General features: G+C 54.6%; 12 protein-coding genes across 12 annotated transcripts; 7 read left to right on the forward strand and 5 right to left on the reverse strand.

Moving 5' to 3' along the window:
• Positions 1–621: 621 nt before the first annotated feature.
• Positions 622–1,432, forward strand: PG997_001676 (uncharacterized protein; the record flags this gene model as incomplete). The annotated part of the gene is made up of 3 exons (XM_066805991.1): positions 622–715; positions 780–1,048; positions 1,118–1,432. 3 exons carry the CDS (start codon positions 622–624, stop codon positions 1,430–1,432), a joined length of 678 nt encoding a protein of 225 aa, XP_066675764.1.
• Positions 1,433–1,947: 515 nt separating this feature from the next.
• On the forward strand, positions 1,948–2,457 carry PG997_001677 (uncharacterized protein; the record flags this gene model as incomplete). Its single annotated transcript, XM_066805992.1, has 1 exon — positions 1,948–2,457. One exon carries the CDS (start codon positions 1,948–1,950, stop codon positions 2,455–2,457), a length of 510 nt encoding a protein of 169 aa, XP_066675765.1.
• Positions 2,458–3,742: 1,285 nt separating this feature from the next.
• Positions 3,743–4,510, forward strand: PG997_001678 (uncharacterized protein; the record flags this gene model as incomplete). Its single annotated transcript, XM_066805993.1, has 1 exon — positions 3,743–4,510. One exon carries the CDS (start codon positions 3,743–3,745, stop codon positions 4,508–4,510), a length of 768 nt encoding a protein of 255 aa, XP_066675766.1.
• Positions 4,511–4,796: 286 nt separating this feature from the next.
• PG997_001679 (uncharacterized protein) lies at positions 4,797–5,899 on the reverse strand (the record flags this gene model as incomplete). The annotated part of the gene is given in 3 exon segments (XM_066805994.1): positions 4,797–5,099; positions 5,143–5,397; positions 5,408–5,899. The coding sequence occupies 3 exon segments, from the start codon at positions 5,897–5,899 to the stop codon at positions 4,797–4,799; spliced, it is 1,050 nt and encodes a 349-aa protein (XP_066675767.1).
• A 560-nt stretch (positions 5,900–6,459) lies between these two features.
• PG997_001680 (uncharacterized protein) lies at positions 6,460–7,449 on the reverse strand (the record flags this gene model as incomplete). The annotated part of the gene is made up of 3 exons (XM_066805995.1): positions 6,460–6,638; positions 6,833–7,081; positions 7,155–7,449. The coding sequence occupies 3 exons, from the start codon at positions 7,447–7,449 to the stop codon at positions 6,460–6,462; spliced, it is 723 nt and encodes a 240-aa protein (XP_066675768.1).
• Positions 7,450–8,195: 746 nt separating this feature from the next.
• PG997_001681 (uncharacterized protein) lies at positions 8,196–8,645 on the forward strand (the record flags this gene model as incomplete). Its single annotated transcript, XM_066805996.1, has 1 exon — positions 8,196–8,645. One exon carries the CDS (start codon positions 8,196–8,198, stop codon positions 8,643–8,645), a length of 450 nt encoding a protein of 149 aa, XP_066675769.1.
• Positions 8,646–9,282: 637 nt separating this feature from the next.
• On the forward strand, positions 9,283–9,901 carry PG997_001682 (uncharacterized protein; the record flags this gene model as incomplete). Its single annotated transcript, XM_066805997.1, has 2 exons — positions 9,283–9,717; positions 9,788–9,901. 2 exons carry the CDS (start codon positions 9,283–9,285, stop codon positions 9,899–9,901), a joined length of 549 nt encoding a protein of 182 aa, XP_066675770.1.
• Positions 9,902–11,027: 1,126 nt separating this feature from the next.
• On the forward strand, positions 11,028–11,741 carry PG997_001683 (uncharacterized protein; the record flags this gene model as incomplete). Its single annotated transcript, XM_066805998.1, has 1 exon — positions 11,028–11,741. The coding sequence occupies one exon, from the start codon at positions 11,028–11,030 to the stop codon at positions 11,739–11,741; it is 714 nt and encodes a 237-aa protein (XP_066675771.1).
• A 96-nt stretch (positions 11,742–11,837) lies between these two features.
• Positions 11,838–12,651, reverse strand: PG997_001684 (uncharacterized protein; the record flags this gene model as incomplete). The annotated part of the gene is made up of 3 exons (XM_066805999.1): positions 11,838–12,106; positions 12,157–12,352; positions 12,424–12,651. The coding sequence occupies 3 exons, from the start codon at positions 12,649–12,651 to the stop codon at positions 11,838–11,840; spliced, it is 693 nt and encodes a 230-aa protein (XP_066675772.1).
• Positions 12,652–13,455: 804 nt separating this feature from the next.
• PG997_001685 (uncharacterized protein) lies at positions 13,456–14,989 on the reverse strand (the record flags this gene model as incomplete). The annotated part of the gene is made up of 2 exons (XM_066806000.1): positions 13,456–14,752; positions 14,799–14,989. 2 exons carry the CDS (start codon positions 14,987–14,989, stop codon positions 13,456–13,458), a joined length of 1,488 nt encoding a protein of 495 aa, XP_066675773.1.
• Positions 14,990–18,088: 3,099 nt separating this feature from the next.
• On the forward strand, positions 18,089–19,041 carry PG997_001686 (uncharacterized protein; the record flags this gene model as incomplete). Its single annotated transcript, XM_066806001.1, has 2 exons — positions 18,089–18,200; positions 18,299–19,041. The coding sequence occupies 2 exons, from the start codon at positions 18,089–18,091 to the stop codon at positions 19,039–19,041; spliced, it is 855 nt and encodes a 284-aa protein (XP_066675774.1).
• An 862-nt stretch (positions 19,042–19,903) lies between these two features.
• On the reverse strand, positions 19,904–21,492 carry PG997_001687 (uncharacterized protein; the record flags this gene model as incomplete). The annotated part of the gene is made up of 2 exons (XM_066806002.1): positions 19,904–20,521; positions 20,587–21,492. 2 exons carry the CDS (start codon positions 21,490–21,492, stop codon positions 19,904–19,906), a joined length of 1,524 nt encoding a protein of 507 aa, XP_066675775.1.
• Positions 21,493–23,677: the final 2,185 nt, after the last annotated feature.

Genomic DNA, 23,677 nt, shown 5'->3' on the forward strand with positions numbered 1-23,677 from the left:
GCCGGACGGCAACAATTTGCGGAGAGCTTGGTCCAGACGCAGCCGGATGGGAATGCGGGGAATCCTGACTGAGACATATTGACTGTATTCGATACTATAACGTCAAATGATCAACCACAGCCTGCTCGAAATATTTGGATCACGCCATCGATCATGCCGGGTACTCCGGAAGACGTAATGAATGCTGTTAGTCGTGACGTAGGCAATATCAACTGCATGATGGGACAGCAGCCGGTAAGAAAGATGTACGAGCTGAGATGTTGATGTAGATGGCACTCTAAAGTAGCGACCTGAAGTTCCAGACCGGGTAGGATCCGTCCAGGATACCGCGGCCGACGCGAAACAAGGCACATTCCCATGTCGATGTGTACATTCCTGCTCTTGATTCCAGCTTCTCAAAACCAGCTTGCTGTGTGCTGTTTCCTATACTCACTTGAAGTCCATCCAACCTCTGAATGAGAGCCCAGAAGTCATGTTTGGGGCTGTTCCAAAGACGTTCGGGGGTCCCAGTCATGGACATGGTACTCCCAAGTCTCCCAAAACGATGATGAAGAAGGAGGCGGCGGCACTACAGGACCTCACAGGACCCCGCAGGGCTGCCGTCTTCCTTTTTGGCCGACCATGCTGGGCACTGGAGTCGGACTTTTTCTTGTGTTCGCAGTGATTATGATGGTCCTGGATCGCGATCATAACCCGCCTCACTTTCCCCCTACACGTACGTTCTCTCTGGTTTGGCCAGCGTATGTATAGTTACGCCCAGCCCTAACAGTCCCTCTTAGTACAAACCGTTCCTGTCGTCTTTGAGCCTAATGAGCTCTTCGAGACCGAGCCTACCCCGAAAAGCAATGCTGCTTGGGATAGTCTTATGCCAGGTATTGACTCCCCAAGGAACTCTGAGACTATGAAGACGTGGCTAAAAATGAACAAAGATGGCCGAGGGTTCGTTCTTGTCGACAACCCATCCGAGTACAATCTGGGCCCAGGCATCCCGACAGATGTAGGCCCGGACCGATATAGCATTTCCATGTTTCACCAGCTTCACTGCCTAGTAAGTTGCTCCTGCTCCAGCCCCCAGGGCTGGAACATAATCTGACTGACATCTATATGCCTGCACTAGGGTATGATACGCGAAATGTACTTTGCGAGCATGCACGGGGCAAAGGCCGACGTGTACGGCGAGGAGTCCCTGTCGGGGGCGGAGCTGAAACAGCAGCAAATGACCCACATTGGCCACTGCTTTGATTACCTTCGACAGGCGGTCATGTGTGCCGGTGACATGACGCTGGAGGGGGCCATGCTGCTGCCAAATGGCGAGGTCGGTCCGGCCGGAGTCGATGGCTGGGGTGCAACCCATCAATGCCGTAGTTGGGAGCAGGCTGTCGAATGGACACTCCAGCACAAGGCTCCTCACAACTATACGGGTATTGCTTGAGGTATCATTGTATCGACTGGGCCAAGTACACCTATGTTTGCCATGCCCAAGTAGTACTTGTCCCATTGTTCGAGCATAGGTCCGTTGGTGAGGGCTTCGGGCGTTTAAGAGTATGGGGGCGATATCAAGATCTTCCGAATCTTGCTCGTCTAGTTAATGAGTGAATAAAATATAAGATATAGCCAGAAACTCCCAATATCAGGTTTCAATGCATGGACCCTTCTATGAGATATTACATCACAGGTGATATTGGAAGGCACTACGACGTTGGGGAACTGAATGGAATTCAGGAGCATATGTTGGAAACCAGTCACTCACCAGTATACTGGGGCTATATAACTTGAACATCGCGTGTCAAAAAGGAATACCAAATATAATAGTATTATATGCTTTACTTTCGTTCACTCCCTGATATACTCGTCTCCTCTTACGTTTCGTTCATACCTAACAGCCACAATAGCGGCCATAATACGCAACTCGCAACCATATTTACGCGCACCCCTCGATTTGCACCAATGTCTCAATCAACCGGAAAGCAGAACGACGACGGCAACCTATACAGCCTTATGAGGCAGGTTATCACGGATATTGGAGCTCTCAAAAAAATCCAGAGACTTGCGGGGAGCGCCATCGACGCCATGGCCGACGTGTTCGACGAATTCCAAGCCCGGATCTCGGATCTAGAGATTGGCCTGCATACCAACCACGCGAAGACAGCCGGGCAAGCACGTTTCATCGTGCAAATGTGTCACAACATCACAGTATGCCAGAGGGACGCAGCCACGATTGCTTCACGCATCGCAAATGTCGGTAAACACGTAGAGATAAACTACGCAACGCTTGCTCCAGCCACCTTTGTTGACGGAACCCCGGAAATCATCCAGCTGCCAGCCAGAGTCCAGCGAACAACCGCACAGTGGGGTGGGATCACGACCGAGACTTCTACCAATGAAGGCGCCTCCCAGGCTCAGAAAGCGCCAGTCGCTCCTCAGCAGGCAGAGAACATCTATGATCGACTTGACTGAAGAGGGCCCTTCTCCTAGCACGTCAGTGTCACCCAGAGCACTTCAAGGCGATCCACACAAGACCCCGATGGACACTAACATACCTAAAGGACATTGATTTGCGGTATTTACTATGTAATAACCCGAACAGTATCTTCTACAAGTGACCTATGGATCAATCACTATACAAGAGAACCTAGTGGGAGCACATACGCATTAAGCTGGCTTGTGGTATGATTTATTTGCCTCCTTGTGATAGCCATATTCCCGAGATAGCCACTTAGTATAAGTAAATGCAAAAGTGTCTTCACCCCTAATCTGAAGGATTCGCCATCTCGTAAGTCTTGGTGTATTAGTTTCAACTGAGTACGGCAATTTTGATGATTCGAAATATCTCGACCAGTTCCCCTTATTTCTTTTTTTGTCGCATTTAATATATTTAATTTACCATTCACTAGTTACTTCTTTCTATTTTTCAAAGAAAGACTACAACCTGGTTACTATTCACTTGAAATTCCTGTAATTAGCGAGTCAACAAGGTTATTTCTTTCCGGAACTCGGTAGGAGATCCCCCCTAGATTCGGTACCATGCAAAGAAAGGAAGTACTATTGGTGGCCTCCGAGCCGTTAATTCTATACTTCAATACCACCCACCATAGCAATATGGCTTGCAATGATCCCAAGCCTAAGCTTTATGCCATTCCCAATATGTCAGTATTTCTGCATCGTTCCGCGCCCATTATCAGCAGGAGTTGGCAGTAGCATTATGAGAATCCATCACCGTAGCTGTATGTGCATATGTGCTGGTGATTCTCGAGGGAAACAGAGTTGGCTACTTCTTTCTACATTGGCGTAATACTGCATAGTCACAAGCGGGTAGCCCGGCACCAGATTCTTGTAGCCACTCTGTTCATCGCCGAAGGTCCCCGGGTCTGGGAACTAGTACCTTATCGACGACATGCGGTTGACCACAAGGCCGTTCAATGCACATCATGCGATTCATCGACGACTCGCGGCTGGCCAGACTCCACGCGGCTTAGCAGTGGAGTGGTTCTCGTGACTATAAATCCAACAGCTGAGCCCAAAATGGGACTTTGTTCTCCCTCTCGCTCTTTGGGCACAAGCGTATCCCTCTCATCAGCGCTGATTGACCACTTCGTGCTTCCCTCACCAACCACCAAGCAGTCCATCACAAAAGGCTAGCAAGCATCCCAAGTGTGAGTTATTCCATTGCATTATTACATCTAATAAGACAGTTCATCCGAATTGCTAACGCAATGTGCACAAAACCAGACCCTCCGCGACAATGGCCTCGCCGCCTCTTTTGTGGCAGCATGCTCTCGACCTCCGCACCATGGAATTCAACGAGCACTTTCCCGAGGACACCTTGCTCCCCGGTGCCCGCGAACACCCGCGCTACCGGCGCTACGGGGCCTACGTCATCGACTTCGCCCAGCGGTTCGGTCCCTTTCCCTGCCGCTTCACCGACGCAGAGCTCCTCGTCCAGGGGCTGATCATCGAGCACGAGTTCGAGATGGTCCAGATGCAAGCCCGGCAGATCAGCGCAGGCGTCCTCTACTCCGAGTTCCGCATCGCCCCCGGCCAGCAGGCCCAACCCGTTGCCGATCCCGGCGCGTACGCCGCGTTTGCTGCCGGAGGAGGACTCCTCGAGCTGCAGGGCATCCCCGTCATGTTCGCCTTGATTAGCCTCCCCCACGCCGATGCCGAGGACCTGGCCGAGTTCCGGCGCGTCGCTCAGGTCGTCCACGAGGCATCCTCGCGTTTCAGCTCGACCACCCCCTCCAGCGGATGGGCCACGGCGGATGGGCCCTTGTTATCTTCGCCAATGGCCCTGCAGCCACCCGCCACCTGTTCCCTCAGGTGCTGCGGTGGATGCACGTTCCTAGAGTGCCGGGTCTGTTTCCGCCTCCGCCCCCGGTCCCGGCTCTGGACTCACCTATTGCTTCACCTGTCGCTTCGCCTGTCGCTTCGCCTGGCCGCAGTTCGACTGGGGCTACTATTGGGTCTGTCTCTGATGAGTAGGAGGAGGAGAACGTGCCTGGTCACTAGTTAGTCAACTACAGCCTCTTGAGCAATTTAGGACCACTGATGCTGATTTCTTCGAGATTTCTCCCAAGACTTCTCAAGCCGACCATAAGACTACATCAAGAAATAGGCTAGAGACAACGGGAGAATGTAAATAGATGCAAATCGCATCACTCAATAAACATGATTTCCCGCACGGATCTATCATGGCATCTGAAAGATGTATCTCGGCGATTCCAGCAACACTCTGGAGTTTAATCGTGTCACCGAATATAAACGACCATTGCGTACTATTAGTGATTAATCGTAGCCCACTAGAACTGTTGAATGAATGATATCTCGTCATTCCATAATTCCTGCCTTGACGAGAACGACGGGACCATGTCGAATCCGTGTGGCACGCCACGATACACAACCGCCTTCGCCCGAACGCCTTGCTGTTCCAGCCTTTCCGCAAACGCCATCGACTCGTCGCAGAACAGGTCCAGGTCGCCGACGCCGATGAACGTGGTCGGGAGGCCCCGCAGATCCTGGGCGCGGGCCGGTGCGGCGGTGTATGGGATGCTGTCGTCTGCTTCAAACACACGGTAAGTCAGTAGGCCCTTGCGGAAGCGTGACTGATAGATTAGGTAACCTACCCGACTCTCCTCCTGCTTCCACCTTTGCCAAATACGCCTCCCAAGCCAGCTCATTAGCCTCCGGCCGCCACGTCAAGTAAGCCAAACGCGGATCCCCCTCCTCCACCCGCGTCCGATCATCCAGCATCGGGTACCTTAGCACCATCGCCGCGATCGGCGGGTCGAGCCGCCCCTCGTCCCGCGCCCGCAGCGCGGCGGCCGCGACCAGGTTCCCGCCCGCGCTGACGCCGAAGGTGACGAGGCGCGCCGGGTCGACGCGGAACTCGGGGGCGCGGGCCTGGACCCACGCGGCGGCGGCGTGCGTCGTCTATGGCGGCCGGGTAGGGGTCCTCGGGCGCCAGGCGGTACGCGGGGGCGAAGACCTGCGTCCCGGCCCGCTCGGCGAGGTCGGCGATGGCGTGGCGCCAGATGGGGACGGTGCCGGCGACGAGGCCGCCGCCAAAGGCAAACACAATCGCTCTCTGCGGGGTGTCCGGGTCTTTCGTCTGCTCATCTTGGGTGCTCAGAGGTGCGAAGCGGGTGATTTCGAATTCGGTGCCGTCGGCCGAGGTTGCGGTGCTGGTGGTGATATCCATGCCGTCCGGGAGAGGGATCGCGTCGAAGACCGTCTTGGTGGTGGCGTTTGTCGTTTCGCGGAGGACGTGCAGGTCTGTGACTACCGGTGGCGGGGCTGGCGGCTTGCTGCCTAGCAGCTGCCAGTAGTCCGGGTGGACGAAGGACGGGCAGGAAGATGAAGGCACGGTTGGTGTCTTTGCCGCGGTAGCCGCTGGTTTCAACATCATGATATCTTGATCCTTGTCTCCTACTTAAGAAGTCGGCCGGGTTCCAACAACTTTAAGATCTCGGTTTTTTTACTCAGACTGCTTGAATTTGCCTGGGGTCAGATAGCATTCCTGGGATGGAGGGGGTTTTGTATTGCAACAAACACAGCCAGATGATCGGCTGTGTGGGGGCCAGGGATGAGCTGCAAGGGGTAAATCCTGATTGTGCCGTATCAGATCTAACGTCAGAGGCACCCGCCCAAGTCCACTTTTTGTTTCTATTTTCCGTCATTCTTTCCTCGCTTGCTTTAGGTTGTCCTGCTCGTATTTGCCAAAGTATCTGGCCCGTTCAACATGTAGATATAATCAACGTCAGGTCCCGGTTTAGATTCCATGTCCACGTTAGCTGCGCCTCGAGTTCCCCAGTCAGTGGGGGTTTTGGCCCGATTCCCGGGTCGAAACCAAGCGCGGTGCTACGGCCTCCCCACCAAACCCTTTTCCAACCTCACGTCGCGACATCGTTGCACTGATTCTTGCTCGGTCTTTACTAGGTACACATCCAATTGACGGATAGCAGCTCAAACTCTCGAGGCGGCATCTTGGCCTACGGGATGAGGCTCGGCAAGACGCTGATCCGCATCGCCCTCATCGCCAGCGAGAACCCCGCCGACACCGGCAACTCTGTACGACCCACGCTGGTCGTTGCCCCAGCCCTCCTTCTCTTTGCTCAATGGCGAGAGAGTGTTATTCCAGTGTCCTTGACTCCATTGATTGTTACTTTCGGCAAAAAATTGAGGTCAAATCAGGATGTTCATCGCTGTTGATTCATCACCTCCGTTCGGGGGACGAAACGGGCATAGCCTGCGTCTCCGCCCTTGTAGGGTATCCAATAATGCAGCCAGCGATCGGCGTTCGGAAACTCGTGTTGTCGCCAATATCTGTCAGCTACACGTCGTTGGTATGACGTCGTTTCGTTATCGCCACACCCGTCGCTCAGGCCGTCGGGTCTGAGCAAGGGTTCGTAGACCTGGGCGAACACCAGGTTTCGGACCATGGCGAGCATGTCCCCGTCGAGACGCGAGCTGATGTACTGTGCAAATGGTTCCGTTTCATCACGCACACGTAGGAAAGATGCCGCAAACCCTTTTTGAATCGTGACAAAGTGGTCCGACTCAGGCCTCAGGTAGACAGCGCCGGCCTCTGACTGGTGTATTCTCGGCGCATTCTATCTCACAGCTGATCTTCTCGGCTGCAACATGGTTGAACGACCTACCGTCGGGGATAGGAAATACGTCGGAGACTTCGACGGTGATAGGACGCATTCTGTAGACTTTGAGCTGGACAGGGTAGAACAGTCGGGCGAAGCGTCGCGTCTCACGGCAGATTCCCATCATGGGGCTGACCAGCTGCTTGCGGGGGATGATCCGCGGGCCATGGCTGTCGAATGTGTGGTCGTAGAAAACAACGCGATTTTCTGCTTCCAGCTCGAGTGCTTCCTTCCAGATCTTTTCGCGCAATTCTGGTGCGAGGCCCATAAGACCAGGCACTTTTTCGGGAATGGCTGTCATTGCAGTTTATTGCGTCGGAATGGTGACCAAGAGAATTTCCACGATCAACTCGTCAAGTCGCCGGAAACTGGTTGAATCGGATAGGTTCTCGATAAGCTGCTGAACGAGAATTCGGGCGTGTGATCAGCCGTGTGGGAGGTATGGCCTTGCTCACGTTTGAGCCCTTGATGTACTGGAAGGACTTTATGCTGTGGGAGTCCGCACCGCCTGAATGGGCCGATAAGCTGGACGCGGGTGACGGTTGATGGAGGCTACCCGAGGCTACTCCACTTCTCTTTCCAGTCGGATTATGGATGTTTTGGTGATTGCTACTCGTGACAAGCGATGTTGATAGATCGATTGGCTGGTGAAATGGTGTTGATGGTGTTAAGACGTCCGCAGGTGGTGTGGTGCCAGAAAAGCTTTGTAAGGACGGCAGTCGCCATCTGAAAAATGGATGCAAGTACAGGCCATTCATTGCACCTTCCTTGATTGAAATACCCAACCCCAGAGTCAGAAAAAACGTACAGTGAGGTTTGCTCACTTGCAATGGCTTCCTACTCTACCTACCTTTCCTTCACCTGGATTCCCATCCGGTTGTCCACATCAGAAGCAATGACTCCTCCTCCCAAGCAGCGACAGAATCTTCTCCCTCTTCCAAAGTACGCACATGCTGAGTAGCTACCTACCCAACCGCTCGCTCTTGTTGGATGCTAACCTTGTTTTCCACGCCTAGCGACTTCGAAGTGACCGGTCCCTACCGGCTCATGGGAGTGTATCTGCAAGGTCCCCTCAACTTACAATGGAACACGTTTCTCACTCATCGCAACCTGAACGGCCCGATCCTTGTTTCCGGAAACGGGGAGGACCGGCTCAACGAATGGCCCGATGACAAGTTCGCCGACGTCGGGAAGCGCATCAGGGAGCAATACAACCACGGAGGGACCGCCCCGGATTGCTACAAGGCCGAACTCCACGGCGACCAGCTCAAGCACGGCCACGACACCCTCGTCATCGATCACGGCGACCCGGCCGTTACCAAAATCCTCGCCCATCGCCCGATGCCCGCTACGGTCGTCGTGATGCGCCACGAGAATCTGGGTCTGTCTATGGGATATCTGCTCGCCCATGTCGCCATTCGGGGAGATGACGAAGGGCAACGAGGGCCAGTGGTGGGCAGTGGCAGTCTACATGCTTGCGGAGGATCAAGGGATTGAGTGCTTCCCCTTCGCCAAGGCGCAGTAAACGCAATGCGAGTGGTACAAGCAAACGTGATATGGCGGCTTACAATTGGGGGACTTGGTTACATCATTTCAACGGCGTTCGAAGGAAGGCATTATGTAGATGCGGAAAGACTCTGGCCCGTGGCATATTTAGATAGGCGGACGGTGAATGTTTAGGTTGTGGAAGCCTTAGTAGTCTCACAATGCCATTGCACAATCTGCACCATTTCCATTGGCTGTTTTTAATTCCTGTCAGTTCACAGGCCAGTGCGAAACAGCTTCTTGTTTCTTGCAAAACCTAAGCCCGGACAAGTTACAGGCTCCATTTAACAATCACCAGGGCCCTTCCTGCCTGGTGGCCTCGAGTCGATTCGTGTGACAATCAACTGCCCCAACGCTCCATCTTCGTGGGTACTTGCATCAAATCTATTCCTTTACCGCGAACTACCTCTACACAGAGGTTGCTGTGGCACTTTCTCCCATTTTACAACTACCGAATCCAAGCCCAAACCCCTCCACCTGCAATCCCAGCCCCAACTCTTGGGTACTCTGCATCCTCGCTTGATCCATTCCATTACCAACACATCACGATCCCGAAACATTGACTTTCCCATTCGAAAAGGACTACGCAATGTCTGGATTTCCCAAGGAGACCGCCCACCGGGGCAATAAAAAGCGTCGGCTGGGAGCTGACGCAGTCGACGAGCCTGAAACCCTTTCCGACGGATCAGGCGTCGATAAGATCAAACTTTTGGCGGAGCAAAACGTCAATATGGGCTCACTCCTGATGATGTCGGGCAACAAGGTGCATTATATATATTCTGTACAGGAGAAGCGAATGGCCGACCAAGAGGCTGCTATCCATGAGATCATCAAGGTCATCAAATCCGGCAAGGGCACGACCCCAGATGTTGCAAGACGCCTTGATGAGGTTGATGCCAAGATCAATGGCATCAAGTCTGAGCAGGATGACGACGCCCAAGTCCCCGACGACATCAAACGTTCTCAAGATAATACTCTTGACATCAAAACCGACATGAATCGCCAGTTTGAGATGGAGCACAAAGTGAGTTGCTTATAAATGATAAGATTTATTCGCAGCGAGCCCATCATTCTGACATGCACGGATTGTATAGGAACAATTAGAGAAACTCGGCCAGCAGCTGGCAGAGAGCCATGCCAAAATCTCGCGATTGAAGGCTGAGTTGGACGGCAATCGCAGCACCCACCAAGGCCCGTCCACTTACTGATGCTGGTCATGAATCTGCGATGGACTGGGCCCATGCGGACATAGTGAAGGCAAAATTGATTCTGCTGGCGATGGAAAGAGGACTGGAGGCGAACGCGCTTGCGCGCTTGATTGGATGAATCTCTCGGTACGAAGGAAGCAAAGGTTAGGACAACAGCAGTGAGATGGGTCAGTAGAATCGGGGCCCTTGAAGGTCGGTTTGGGCTCTTGAGCTTCATGCTTCCGATCTTGTACAGGGTCATTTCTCTTTCGTTTACTCTTGGCCTCCAAGGAAACGATGGGACATCTGACGCTATGAGTAATAGCGTTTGGCATTGGGTCTACATAACATAACCGTGGACTGGCGCGTGGCAGCAATCAGGCCCTTATAAGGCAGATAGGTGCCGTGAGCCAGGATCATATTGCTTTAGTTCATCATAGTCATCTTAATGCGACGCGAATCAATCATGAACCAAAATGCATACTTGAGTAGAACTATGACAGGTGGCAGCGAGGTTAGTCCTCTAATCTCATGGAAATCTTGCATGTCCCTAAATGCTGTGTCGTCCACTTCAAGGGTGGTGGTTAGTTCAGATCCTAAGATGGGAAGCTTTGCCCTCAGCCGATGTGTTGCCAACGTCTCTGTAATCGCCAGCTGTACTGACCCCGTCACTGCCAAACCCGCCCACCTAGCCAGTTTAGTTGAACATCCAGGTCACCCAACCTGCACGTTGCTCTGACTGACCGGTATACGCGTTCCGAAACAAGATCTAGTTATCTGACGCGTAGGGCCTCTGTGTATGTTCCGAATTGATACCGCCCCAGGCCCTTATTTTTGCCAGGCAGGTTGCCAATCCATTCTTCACCTGCCACTTTGTACCAACCCACACTTGACAATTAATTCCTCTCCAGGTTTCGATTGGGCCATCTTCTTTTTGACTGCCTTAACAACTGCGGAATCTGCTTGCATACCCTCTGGTTTTTGCATCTTCTGACAAACCTCCTTCTCAATTTTCCACCTCCTATAGAAGAAACAGAATTATCCCATTGGCGATCTTCGCACTCCTCTCATACCAGCAGCCATCCCCGAAGTCACAAGGACCTTATCACCTGTTCAAGGTTTTGACAGCCCGTCGCTCGCCAACATCATGGCACAAGCTCCGCTGGCTGACGCCGTCATGACAGCGGACGAAGCCCCAACCAACCCCGGTCACGACCGTGCGCGACCCGATCCGCGGCAAGATATCGAAACCATCCTCGAGGCGATGAGACACGAAGGCTGGACCGACAAAGCCCTGGCCCAAGCCCGCAAGTTCCTCAAGTCCCACTTCCGGTCCCAAAGAGCCCGGAAGGTGCCGTCATCGGTAGCTGGCAGTACGCCCGCCATCCGGAACGAAGTCAAGCGGCTCAAGAAGAAGGTGAATATCTACTCGTGCCAACACGGCCCCACCTGGTACAAGATCCAAGCCTACGCCAACCCGGCCAACATCGGCATCCTGTGCGCCGTCATCAGTCTCTGGGGCGGCCAGGTGCCTCGCAACTTGGAGGCCGCGTACGAGGTGCGGGGCCAGAAGGAGCTCGTTGAGCGGGTCAAGAATAAGACGGGGTTGGGAGGGTACAGAGTCGGTGGCGGAGGGCCGCATGCGCAGCCGGACTATTGTCCTACCACTCTCATGATATCCCGTGGACGGGTCCCTACGGCACAGTTCGTGAGCGAGCCTCGCGAGTTGTGGGAGCTTGGATACCGCTTTACCCTCTCGGATGATGGGGACGGGGATATGAAGAACTTTGCTATGGCGTTCGTCTGTCCACTTAAAAAGCAGGTCAAGCGTAAGCTGAGGGAGGCGTCGCGAAAGGGCTAGGCCGGCTTCTGGAGGTTTCGAGGACTCGTTTGATCCATACGATGGATCAGGAACTAGCTGGCAAGGAAGAAAGTATGAATGTATCAGTATAATGTATTATTTTTCGGTCAATGGTCGTAGAGTCATACCTTCAGTATCACTGCGTTGAACCAGGTGGCTTAAATCCGACGTCGTCTTATCGACCTTGGATGCGGATCTCTCCAAGTCTTGCTGCCAGGCCTCCACTTTCTCCAAGTACGCCAGATACACTTTGTACTCCAGGCTGTCGGCGTTGAACCGTAGATCTTCGGCCATCTGGTTAAATTTCTTCTCGGATGAGGAAGAAAAGAAGCTACGGAATATTCGGTTCAAAGCTATCATACTTCCTGTTAACACTTGTCCTGTCAACCAAGTGACTTGATATACAACCACATACCGTTCCGCTTGGCTACGTCAAAAACCCGCTTCAGATACGCGTCTGTCCACAGAAGGAGAAACCACAGCGCGGTGGCGACCTCTCTGTAGTTCGTGACGAGTGTATTGTCCCACTGCTCGCATATGGGCAGGATGGCGCCTATTCTTGCGATATGGGTACTGATGAGGCAGAAACGCGACATTGATGAGCCGGCCGCCTAATGGTTCAGTTGTATCAGCCAAAGAGAGCATAGGCACTGTGATTGGGTAGGGGATGCTTCATACGTACTGTCAGAACATCCATCAAGTGTCCCCAAATATTCACAACTGTCTCTCCCCAGGTCGCCTGGGCGACAAAGTTGGCGGGGGGAGAGATTCGCTGCAGGAAATGAACGATCTGCTCGACTCCTCCACGCATCGCCATATTTCCCGGGACCGAATCAGTGTAGCGCATCTCCAAGGCCCGCACCGCATACAGGACAGCCGCCGAGTCAGGAGGGTTCTTGCTGGTTTCCATTGGTGCGGTGATCGTTGGAGGTAGTGTGGGATGGGGATGGCTGGTTGAACGAACACTGGAAACATTCGCCAGTAATTTATTATTTTCTGACTGACTTTACATTCAATACAAAACCATTCAACACGAAGAATCGGTGTGTCACCTCATGTCATCTACCGCCGATAGCATCACTCTTTGGGTCACTGTCCGCATTCCATTGGAAGGAAATTATCGTGTTGATGCATTGTTAATCGGGAAGGTACTTGGATACTGTACATGACTATGTACTTATCAGCCCCTTTCGACACGTTTCTGTTCTAACTTGGCGCACACATTGTGAACCGCGATAGGGGCGAAGTGTGGGGGACCCCAAGAAGCGCGCGGATAGTTCCCGAAATCTGCGATCCAAGTGCATCGTGGGGTTAACCAAGCAGAAGAAGATCGCAGTGTGGCGGGGCAGAGCACCGGCGGGAAGTGAACTGCACTAGCAGGGATCACGGCGATGATGACATTGTCGGCTGAGGAGGCGCGATAGTGTGTTGCTCGCGAGCCGTAGCTCAACGGTCATATCATTATGTCGTATCTATATCTATGGGCAACCGAAGCCCGTACATGTAGGTAGTATCTCTAAATATATGTCGTTTGGAATAAAACAGAAAAAGCCGCCCAGAACTCCTGAACTTTTTCTCTTTCAATCTCAAATTTCCAGATCATCATCAAACACACTCATTACAAGGCCAACGTGCCTTTGGATATCATCATCAAATCGTCATCGACACAGCACCACATCTTCACTTGTTGTTGCTTGTTGCTGCTTGTCGTTGTTTACACGTAGTTCTCCAGCGTCTTGCGGGCGCCGACGGTGTAGAGGCTCTCCATGGCGTCGGTGAGCTCCTTCACGAAGCGCTCGTCGCCGCGCAGGTCGTCACCGAACAGCATCTTGATGCCCAAGAGAACATGGGGCTCGTGGCCGCCCTCGCGGGCCTTTTCTTGCAGCTCGGCGGCCATGGGGTCGTCGACCTTGATGGGCTTGCCGGCCTCGTCGAGGCCGTTGGAGAAGCGGAACCAGCCGGCGACGGCGAGCGTCAGGCGGCGCAGCGGCGCGCCGTCGGTGGGGTTGTCGGGCAGGCGGCGGATCTGCTCGGCGATGGAGGGCATGATGAACTGGGGGAACTTGCCGGAGCCGCCGAGGCAGAGGCGCGTGACCTCGTCCTTGAGGATCGGGTTGCCGAAGCGGGCCAGCAGGGTGTTGCAGTACTTTTCGATGTCGACGCCCTCGATCTCGGGCAGCAGGGGGCGGACCTCCTTCTGCATCATGTTGATGATGTAGGAGCGGAAGACGTTGTCGGCGATGACCTCGTGGACGTACTCGAAGCCCGACAGGTAGGCCAGGTAGGCGAGGGCCGAGTGGCTGGCGTTGAGCAGGCGCAGCTTGTGCATCTCGAACTGCTCGACCTCGTGCAGCGTCTTGACGACCTGGACCCCGACCTTCTCGAACGGCGGGCGGCCGTCGCTGAACTGGTCCTCAAGCACCCACTGCATGAAGGGCTCGGTGACGACTGGCCACTCATCCTGGACGCCGAAGGTGTCGGCCAGGAAGGTCTTGTGCTCCTGGACGGTGCGGGGCGTGATGCGGTCGACCATGCTGTTGGGGAAGGCGCCTTCCTTCTCGAGCCAGGCGTGGATGGCCGGGTCCTTGAGTTTGGCAAAGGACAGCAGCATGCTGCGGGTGATGGTGCCGTTGCCCTGCATGTTGTCGCAGGACATGACGGTGAAGGGCTTGAGGCCGGCGGCGTGGCGCCGCGCCTGCGCGGCGAAGAGGAAGCCGAAGATGGTGGCGGGCGGGCCGTCGCCCTTGAGGTCGGCCTGGATCTCGGGGCGGTGGGCCTCGAGCTCGTGGGTGTTCTCGTTGTAGTAGTAGCCGCTCTCGGTGATGGTCATGGAGACGATGTGGGTGGCGGGGTCGGCCATCTTGGCGATGACGGCCTCGTTGTCGTCCTCGGCCAGCAGGAAGTCGGTCAGGACGCCCTGGACCTTGGGCACGCTGCCCTCCTCGGAGCGCTCAATGACGGTGTAGAGGTAGTCCTGGGGCTTGAGGGCGTCGCGCATGGGGGGCGTCCCACTTGGTGATGCCGACGCCGCATATCGACCAGTCCTTGAGGTCGAACTGGGAGATGAGGCGATCGACGTAGACGGCCAGGTGGGCGCGGTGGAAGCCGCCGACGCCGACGTGGACGATGCCGTGTTTCAGGTCGTCCCTAGAGTAGCTGCATGCTTCGACCTCGGTGTTGCGCGAGCATATCTCGGGCAGGTTTTTGTTGCTGAGCCTCAGGGCGGCGGGCGAGAGGCTGTGAGGCATATTGTCTGTCTGTGTCTGTGTCTGTGATGGTATAGCGTCCTAGGTGAATGAAGGTCAAGGGGTGAGAGGACGTTGAGGGGTAAGACAAGAACGGTTTCGACGTAGGAGAGATGGATAGATGGATGAATGAAAATGAGAACGACCGCTACAAGCTGCCCCTCGAAGCTGACGTCCTGCGCCCTCTTCTTATCTAGCAGGCCAGCAGCAGTAGGATTTTCTTGATAAGAACCGGGGCCAGGGCTGTCTGGGCGTGTGGCAAAGAGCGGTGGATGACGGGGGATCCACCTAATGCGATACGTGTACTTGTAGCGTCTGGATGGGGCTTTGGAGACCTTTGGAGACACTTGTCATATTTGTGGATGGCATCGCGGGAGGGTTCTTCTGTGGGTTATCGAGTGACGACAGACCATCTTCTGTCGCAAGAACGCCTGACTTGGCTGGCCTTGCTGCGGTTGCTGGCAAAGCGACTTCGCTGCCAGGCACATCTCTCTTTCGCTCTCTGTTGGCGGTGGGGAGAGACAGAACAAAGGGAGCAAGCAGATCAGGTGGTGGGGGTTGAGACAAAGACGCAGTGCGGGACAGATTCCGGATGCCGAATGCTACGCCGTCAATCGGTGTACGCGCCCGTGCTCCGTTTTTCTGTCTCTCCGGACAAGAGCCTAGAATCGAGGCCTGGCGCCGGGAATGTTCACCATTGGCAGATAGACCTTCCAAGACTGCAGCTGCATGCATTCGCCAATTCAAAAGGACGATGTCTAGCGATGATCGAGCGTTTGCTGGGTGGGATTGGGCACAATAAACTGGAGTTTGGGGCCTGAGTCCGGTTCGCGGAATGCTCCAGCCCCTTTGGCCTGTTGAACCTAGGACCCCTGACTCGAGCAAACATTTGCGTCTGCATTTGCGTCCGCATTTGCGTCTGCATTCGCCCAGGCTGCCCAGGCTTCCAGGGTGTGTCCAGGCGATGCCCAGCTAGTCCAGGCCATCCAGTGGCCATCAGCCTGAACTCAGGCTACCTTGCACTACCGGCCAGGCTAACCTGGAAGCATTGGACCCCCACAGCACCAACAACCGCCCTGGCGTCCTGGATCCGGTCCGCCCGGATCACATTTTTGCTAGTGTGACTGATTTTGAGGCTTGCGTCATTTAGGTCCGTCTCCGTGGCCTTGTATTGTCTCCCTTTTCGACTTCAATCTATTTCGCCAACAAAAAGCTCGATAGAAAGGAGAGGGGCGTGGGGGTTGCAGAGGGCCGAATGCCCCTTGACTTCCATGGCAATCAATTATGTCTCTCCCTGGAGTGGGAACAACGTTTGATTGGCATACGCATGTCGGTTGAAGAGGCGCTCCCTAAGCTTTCGCGGTCGCAGCTCACCATTTCGTCGGACTCATCGTAGTTCAGCCCTGCTCGCTGGAAAATTACGTCAGATTGGGCCCCCGTGTTTCCACTGCATCTTGCCGTTGAGTTAAGGAGGGCGATCGTTTTGATTCTTTTGTTTCCACGACCCGACGATGCGATTCCACGATGGCCGTAGAACTGGGTCTGCAAGGGCTGCAATGGAGTCCAACTTCTCATGGCGACGTCAAGATTGCGGCTCAAGCTCAATTGGCACCCCGCAATGACCGATAAGCCAGGGACCATGCGTTCATCCCACTCCACGGCCGATGCTTATCTCCGACCATCAAGAACACCGTCTCAGCAGTGCAGGTCTCATATCATAGGCCGTGGAGGGGCAGTATGACGGCCAAGCATATCTTCGCCCGGTGAGAACCTTAGCCTGCGGCTCGGGGAATTCTGCGACATGGAAACGGCTTGACGGACATTTGGAACTCTTAGGCTGGCGCAGGGTTCTGTGACTTGCTTGCTCAATAATTTCCGTACAATCTGTCATCTCAATACCTGTTTCTGCCGTGACTTTTCCCGGAGTTTCCCCCTGCATCTGATATCAAAGTTTGCATCACTGCGGCTTGGTATCTAGGAGGAAACATGCCCTGGTGCATAAAAGGATCGGCAATTGCATCCAGCACTCATAAAGAGCACACACACATGTCATCGGACTTGAGCTGCCGGGAATGACTTGAGGGCGCCTCTCAATGCGGCATACTCGAATTCCAGCTGGGCTGCCACTTCTCCTGGTTGATGTAGTTCCTCTTTTCTCCCTCATTTGAAATGCCGTGGCTTGTCATCCGTTGAAGATTGAACTTGAAGATGGCGCTGGCGACGCGCGGACATCGCAGCGTAGAGTCTATCTTCCTCGACGTCCTAAATACGGAGGTAGGTATCATCTGAGAGCACGTCAATTGATCTTCAAAAGCCATTAGAGTTCCTGCACGTTGATTCAAGTCCTTGCTTTCAATACTATCAACATGAAATCATGTTGCAAGCTTATTTCGACCAGGAAGGAATTTCGGCGAGTCACATGTTGAGGTTCGAACCGCTAACCCCGCCAATTCATATACGAAGCTTTGCGCAATTCTCTCTTCGTGCACAGCGAGGGGTAGATCCCGTTGCTGATAGCCAAAACATCCATCTTCTTATATCACAGTTTCTCGATCGCATATGATCATAATTGATTGCCCAAGCCCAAGCCTACCAGGATGAACTGAATATCAATTGATAGGGACATATTGATGTAACCACCCTGGCGCCACCGACTCGCGCCATTCGCATCCAAGATGGGCCAAAAGCTTCGTCGTTGACCCGCTGGCCGATGGCTCACACGGCAAAGGCTTCGAGTCAACCGGGCAAGAATGTCGCGAGACGACGAAACCGTCCTCTACAATATTCCGGTTTGGTCAAATACACAAGCTCAGCTGGAATCCATCTTGGAAAGGCAATTACGCAATCCACTTTTTTCAACTTCCTGTGCTCACTCAAGGCAGCAGCAATGTATCAATCCGCCGAATGAAACAACTCTAACTAGCACCGCGGCCAGGCATCAATCGCTAATTCCTAGGGCATCCACGATGGCTCTTGCGGCGAAGATGACATTTGATTCTAAATATGTATTCTTTCCCTCCATGTTATACTAAACTGACAGAAACGGAGAACGCAGCAGCCGCGAACTAAGGGAGGACCATGTTCAAAAAGTGCCTGGACAAAATGATGCCATCAAGCTCCCCGCCGCCAGAGACGGCAAGACCGGACGACTACATCCGCAAAGCCTGGACCAAAGACCCCTCCGTCCAACCCTTCAACACCGAAGACCGGGGTGGTACAGACGACATTGAGCCGCCAACCCTGAGACGAGACCGCAAAAATCGCATCATCTACTACATCGGCAGCTTCAACCCCCACACGCCGGCCACGTAGCCCTGCTCGACCACATCTACCACCACTCCCGCGATCCCACGGGCTTCAACGCCGTCGCCGTCCTCGTCATGGCGCACGGCGAGAGCTGGGTCCGTCGCAAAGTCCGGAACGAACCCCAACCCGTCCATCTCAAGTTCGAGCAGCGCCGCCGCCTGCTCGAGGACGGTTTGGGCGCCGAGAGGCGCCGCTGGCTCTGGGTCCTGCCGCGCGACGTCAATGCGTGGTGGGTGTTCCAGACGAAGCTCAACGACGCCTGTGCGAAAGACGGGTTCGCGCTCGAGTTCCACGAGTTGCTGGGGCCGGACTATGTCAAAGCCGAAAGGCCGCAGTGTCATGGGTGGCACGGCGTCGTGACGTCGAATATCTGCCGGCCGGCGGACTTCGACGCGGGGAAGGGGCAGGCGCTGCGCCAAATGGTCGAGTTCGAACCATGGGCGAAGGAGCGGCGGCAGCTGAAGGAACAGGAGGAGGGACAACAGGCGGTGGAAGAGCGTAATCGTGCCACCGAAGAAGACGACAGCGACGACGAGGTCTGGATGTGCCACAAGCAGGTCCAAGGCCAAGACTACAGCATCCGGTACATACGGACCAAACACCCGACCCTGGACCCCGACATGAGCTCCACCAAGCTGAGGAACATCATCGCGGCGTCGCCGCCCGAGAATCTCGCGGAGAATGTCCGGGGAATCGCCATGAACCCCGAGCTCTTGTGCCAGGTGCTGCAGGAGAAGACTGCGGAGTAAAACCCCCTGGCACTGGTTGGATTGATCTTTCTCAGGTCAACTCTACAGTAGGGGTGAAAGCTTAATCGCTTGGGCCGTCTTTGCCGAGGGGAAACGGGGCCCTCCGGTGAATCAGAGACACGCAGGGGAAACTGCAACCTCTCCTGATGATATGCAGCCGCCATCCCTCCGCGTCTCTTCCCCGGGCCCTAGTCTAACTTGACCGGCATTTCATACCGCCTCTTTCTCCTGAAAGCGGGGTGGTCGCAGAACGACCAAGAAGCTTCGACTGCATGCAGCTTGTGGGGAGAACGACGCGTATCCCTACTAGCCTACCCGCGAAGGGTGGCTTGATTGAGACCGGGACTGGTCTCATCAGATGTTCTGCGTGGCATGAATGATGGAGCGGTCTGTTTTCCCCATACTCCATACTTGTACCTGGCCCGCCTCCGCATCAGCTGGTCGCCCTCCTTTTGGGAAAGCGATGCGGCCGACCCACAGGACCCTTCACCGACATCCAAGACCGGGGAACGAGCCGGGGCGTGGGGTTCGTGCATGCATGCAGTGTGGTGTGACATGGATCGAGACTCGAATTGCACGACACTGCTCTGTCTTGGTTCAATAGTTTATTCTTTTCTATAGAAATGCTTTTAGTACCTGGCAAGAAATGCCCAAAGTAGGTATATCCCCCAAATGACAATGCGCCGTATGCGGAACCCCTTGACCCCTTTCGCCTGCTCCAAAGCATAGCCCATGAAGTACCAAAGTCAATCATTGTCCCGTAATCCCAGAGCTTTCGTAATATACAGTCGGACTCCCAACTCCCGCGCCCTCGCGTCGAACAGGTAGGAGGACAGAACCACATCGTCAACTTTCCTTCTCATCATTGCACCTTAGGCCAAATGGGCTTCTTGCACTCGCCCTGCCGCTCAATCCACTTATTGATCTTGGGCACGTTCCAGCCGCTCCGCCACCGGTACGCGGGGCTCTGCTCGCTCCGGTTCGGATGCCCGAGCTTGAACGAGAAGCTCTTGGCGCAGACGCCGGCGTGGTACAGGAACTGGAAGCAGTCGTTCGCGGCTTCGCACATGGCGCGGCAGTCCTCGAAGCTCTTGTGGGCTTTCCGCTCGACCTGCGTCATGGGCCCCTTTTTCGCGCGATCGAGCTCCCAGGTCTCGAGCTTTCTGCCTTTGGAGTCGGTGGAGGTGGACAGGTCCACGTACAGGACGTCGTCGCTTAGATTGTCCCAGTCCTCGCGGCTCGACTGCATCTTGGGCGCGAAGAAGTGCGTGTAGATGTCCTTAAGGAGCAGCGTGCGCTGCGGCGGCGTCGACAGCGAGGAGCGCGCCGACGAGTCGTGCGGCTGGAAGAAGTCGCGCTCGTATTCCCAGAAGGAGGAGATCTCTTGTGAGTTCAGATGGTGCATGGTGACGACGGGGTGGCACCAGTGGGTCGGCCCGAAGGGCAGCGTGTAGGGCTTCTCGCCGTTGATGGTCGGCCACTAAAAGCATGTGTTAGTTGGTCCAATCTTTCATCGCAACGCTACAAGAGGAAAAGAGTACATACCACGTTCTTCACCGACACGTCGGTGGCCTCCTTGAAGGCCTTGGCGAACATGTAGTCGCCGCAGCAGGAGTCGTGGATTTTGGTATCCCACTTGTTGGCGACGCTCCCGTCGGGCCGCCCGTTGAACTCGGTCATGGCCGCCTTGGAGATGACGTAGCCGCTCCCGCCGTGGGCGAAGGGGAACATGCTGATCATGGTCATGCTGCCGAAGTAGTGTTTGCTCATGGGCCGGAAGTTCTTCAGCCACTGGACCAGGTTGGGCCAGAGCACGTAGGTGTCGGCGTCGATGAAGACGTACCAGTCGTAGTTGGGCCGCAGCGCGAACGCCTTCTCGGCGATGTGGATGTTCTTGTACTTGTCCAGGTTCCAGCCGGCCTTGGCGGCGTCGCCGCCCTCGCGGTTGCAGTTCTCCAGGTCGACCTCGCAGGCCTTCTGGTAGTCGTACAGCACGAAGTCCGAGTTGTCCTTCTTGGCCTCCTCCAGGACCGTGTCCAGGCTGTCGTGGATCTCCACGCCGGCGAGGGTCTGCTTCATGTCGGAGAAGATGAGGTAGTCGGGGACGCAGCGCAGCGTCGTCATGAGCTGCGTGGGCACCCGCGCATAGGCCTCGCTTGCGCCCGTCTTCATGACGACGAGGATGTTAGAGGTGTCGGGCATCCAGGCGCATGCGGGATCCTTGGCCGGTGATGACAATGATGATGCACCTGAAGCAGCGCCATCTTGGGGGTCGGTGTTGTTATTTGCGCCGGTGGCCGCATGCGCATGTCCGTGGTAGTAGGGTATGGAAAGTGGTGGTTGGATGTAGGAGGGGCCGAGAATGCCGATGCGGGCGGCCGTGTAAAAAGTGGCGACTAGGAAGATGGCCAGGAGCAGGGTTGCCGTGAAGGAGCGGCGCGATTGAATCATGTTGGCAAAGGGGACATGTCGGCGGAGCGAAACAGGAACTCAAAAAAGGACAGAAACGTCGGACGGGATGAGGGAGGACATGAAAAGAAAAGGAATGTAAGACGTAACACGAGGTAGGTAGGTAGGCGTTGGCTGTTTAGTTAGTGTGACGGATCCGGGCACAGGAAAAGGGCCCTTGGTTGTGGTGTGTCATTCGTTTGTTTGACGAGTGTCCCTTGCTGATGCATCCGGGGGCTGAGTGTGTGTATGCAGGGCCGCTAATGTTAGGAACGTACGTAACGTAAGAGGTACAGCACGCCCAACAGTGTGGATGGTGGATGGTGGTGCAAGTGGAATCATGCAAATCAATTGCGCGGCGCGGGATGGCGTCGATAGAGCGATCATCTGGCGCAGGGAACCCCCGGCCTACCCGTCGCAAAATTGAATTACCACCACACGCTGGCTGGTGGCTGTTTGCGATGTGATACGATCTGTGCAGCTGCTGACGCCACTCGAATTGCACATTCTTTCCCATCCAGCAAGCAAGCAAATTACCACTTTGCCAGGCGATGGCTACATCAATCAATTTCCTACATGCAGGTCTCGTACCAGCACCTTCATGTTGATTGGACCGAGCAAAGCCCCGTGAGAAGAAGAGAACAGCCGGTTCCGATGTCACGTAGGACGAGATGGGTTGATGTGCCAAGTGCTGCTAAACCATTTAACCAACGTTCTGACAGCTTTTGGTGTAGTGCACTGCAGAGTCTGCCATGCACGAACTATGCCTTCTGGAGTAACTGCAGTCCCTCCGAGCCGGTGGGCTGGGACGACTCTAGCAGTCTAGGGCGAACCATATCGGAAGGACGCGATGCGACACCTCGGATACTGTCTTCTTTCATTTGCTGGTCATCTGTCTGCATAAGTCATGCCGCCTGTCAATACGCAACGGATGTTTCTGATGCAAGTAATCGGCTGCCTAGCTAGCTGTCTAGGGAGGGGTGAATACGTAATTAGGGCACGAGCCGCCCGTTGTACGCGTTCATCTGCATCAGCCGTGCTGATCAAATCTCCTTGCTTGGCAGCAATCAAGCTTCAACTCGTGTTGGTCGGTGGGTCGATCAGAACGCCAAGCTTGCTACCGCTTTCTGGATTTTTCTATTCGGATAATGTCGATATGTAGGTAGCTAAAAACCATGCCGAGATGCCATGTATGCAGATGAATCTAGAAGCATCTTTTGGTGGCAGGCTTGACTCGAAGTGACAGTGTCGCATGCAGCACCAAGCAACACCCACGGCGGGTAAGCATGGCGGGGGTTGGTGACCCGATAAGCCGAGACTGGAGAAACGTGGGGTTGGGTGCTTGGGCAATCTCCTGAAACCTGAAAAATAAAAATAACTAGCTGCCGTCGCTCCGATCAACGGCTGGAGCCATGAGCCCTTGTGTCAGTTGAGTGCACTTTCCATCTCCAAACAAATCAACAGCTTACGTATGTTCTCTGCCAACTTGTCGCTCACATTTGCTTGCAGTTACACGGTGGGATGGGAGAGCTACCCATTCAAGTCATAGTGGTAGCTGATTACCAAACACCCCTCCACCCACTCTTGTGTCTAAACAGCCCGGCATTCCCAATACGGCACCCTATTCTTGCCGACATAAGCCTTCCGTTACTTCTAACGGCTCCTCGATGTGTGGCCGGGCCTGATCGCATGTCGTCGTGTTAAAGTTGGGACGTTTGTCGAGCTAGCCCGCGCCTGCCCCATCTGCATTTTGGTTCCTGTCGATTGTCTTAGGGCGCAACCATGATTCCAGACACCCCCACATCTCTTCTGATACGGGTGGATGGGGAACTACATCCCGTGTAGCCAACTTGAAGACATACCTTGACTACACAAATGTAGGTAGCACTTCTTCTTGTGAGGATCTAAGCCATCGTCTTCAGCTTATGTCGTAGGAAATGGGCGAAATCAATACATGCGCAACATCCAGTTCCCATGCCGTGTCGCAAGTAGCGATGTTTGGACAATTGCATCAACGTCATAGGCATGGGTCACCACTCATCAGCCATTGTCGTGACACTCAGGGAATGAACTTTTCTTCGGGCTTCTTACTTGGGTAAGAATGATTAGCTTTATGGCCAATACATCAAACTCCGATCAAAGTCAGGCAAAGACTTACACCAAACCAACCGTAGGGAAACACAAGAGC

The sequence above is a fragment of the Apiospora hydei genome, assembly GCF_038363865.1.
Source record: "Apiospora hydei strain CBS 114990 chromosome Unknown utg000002l_segment0_segment0, whole genome shotgun sequence".
NCBI classification, from domain to species: Eukaryota; Fungi; Ascomycota; class Sordariomycetes; order Amphisphaeriales; family Apiosporaceae; genus Apiospora; species Apiospora hydei.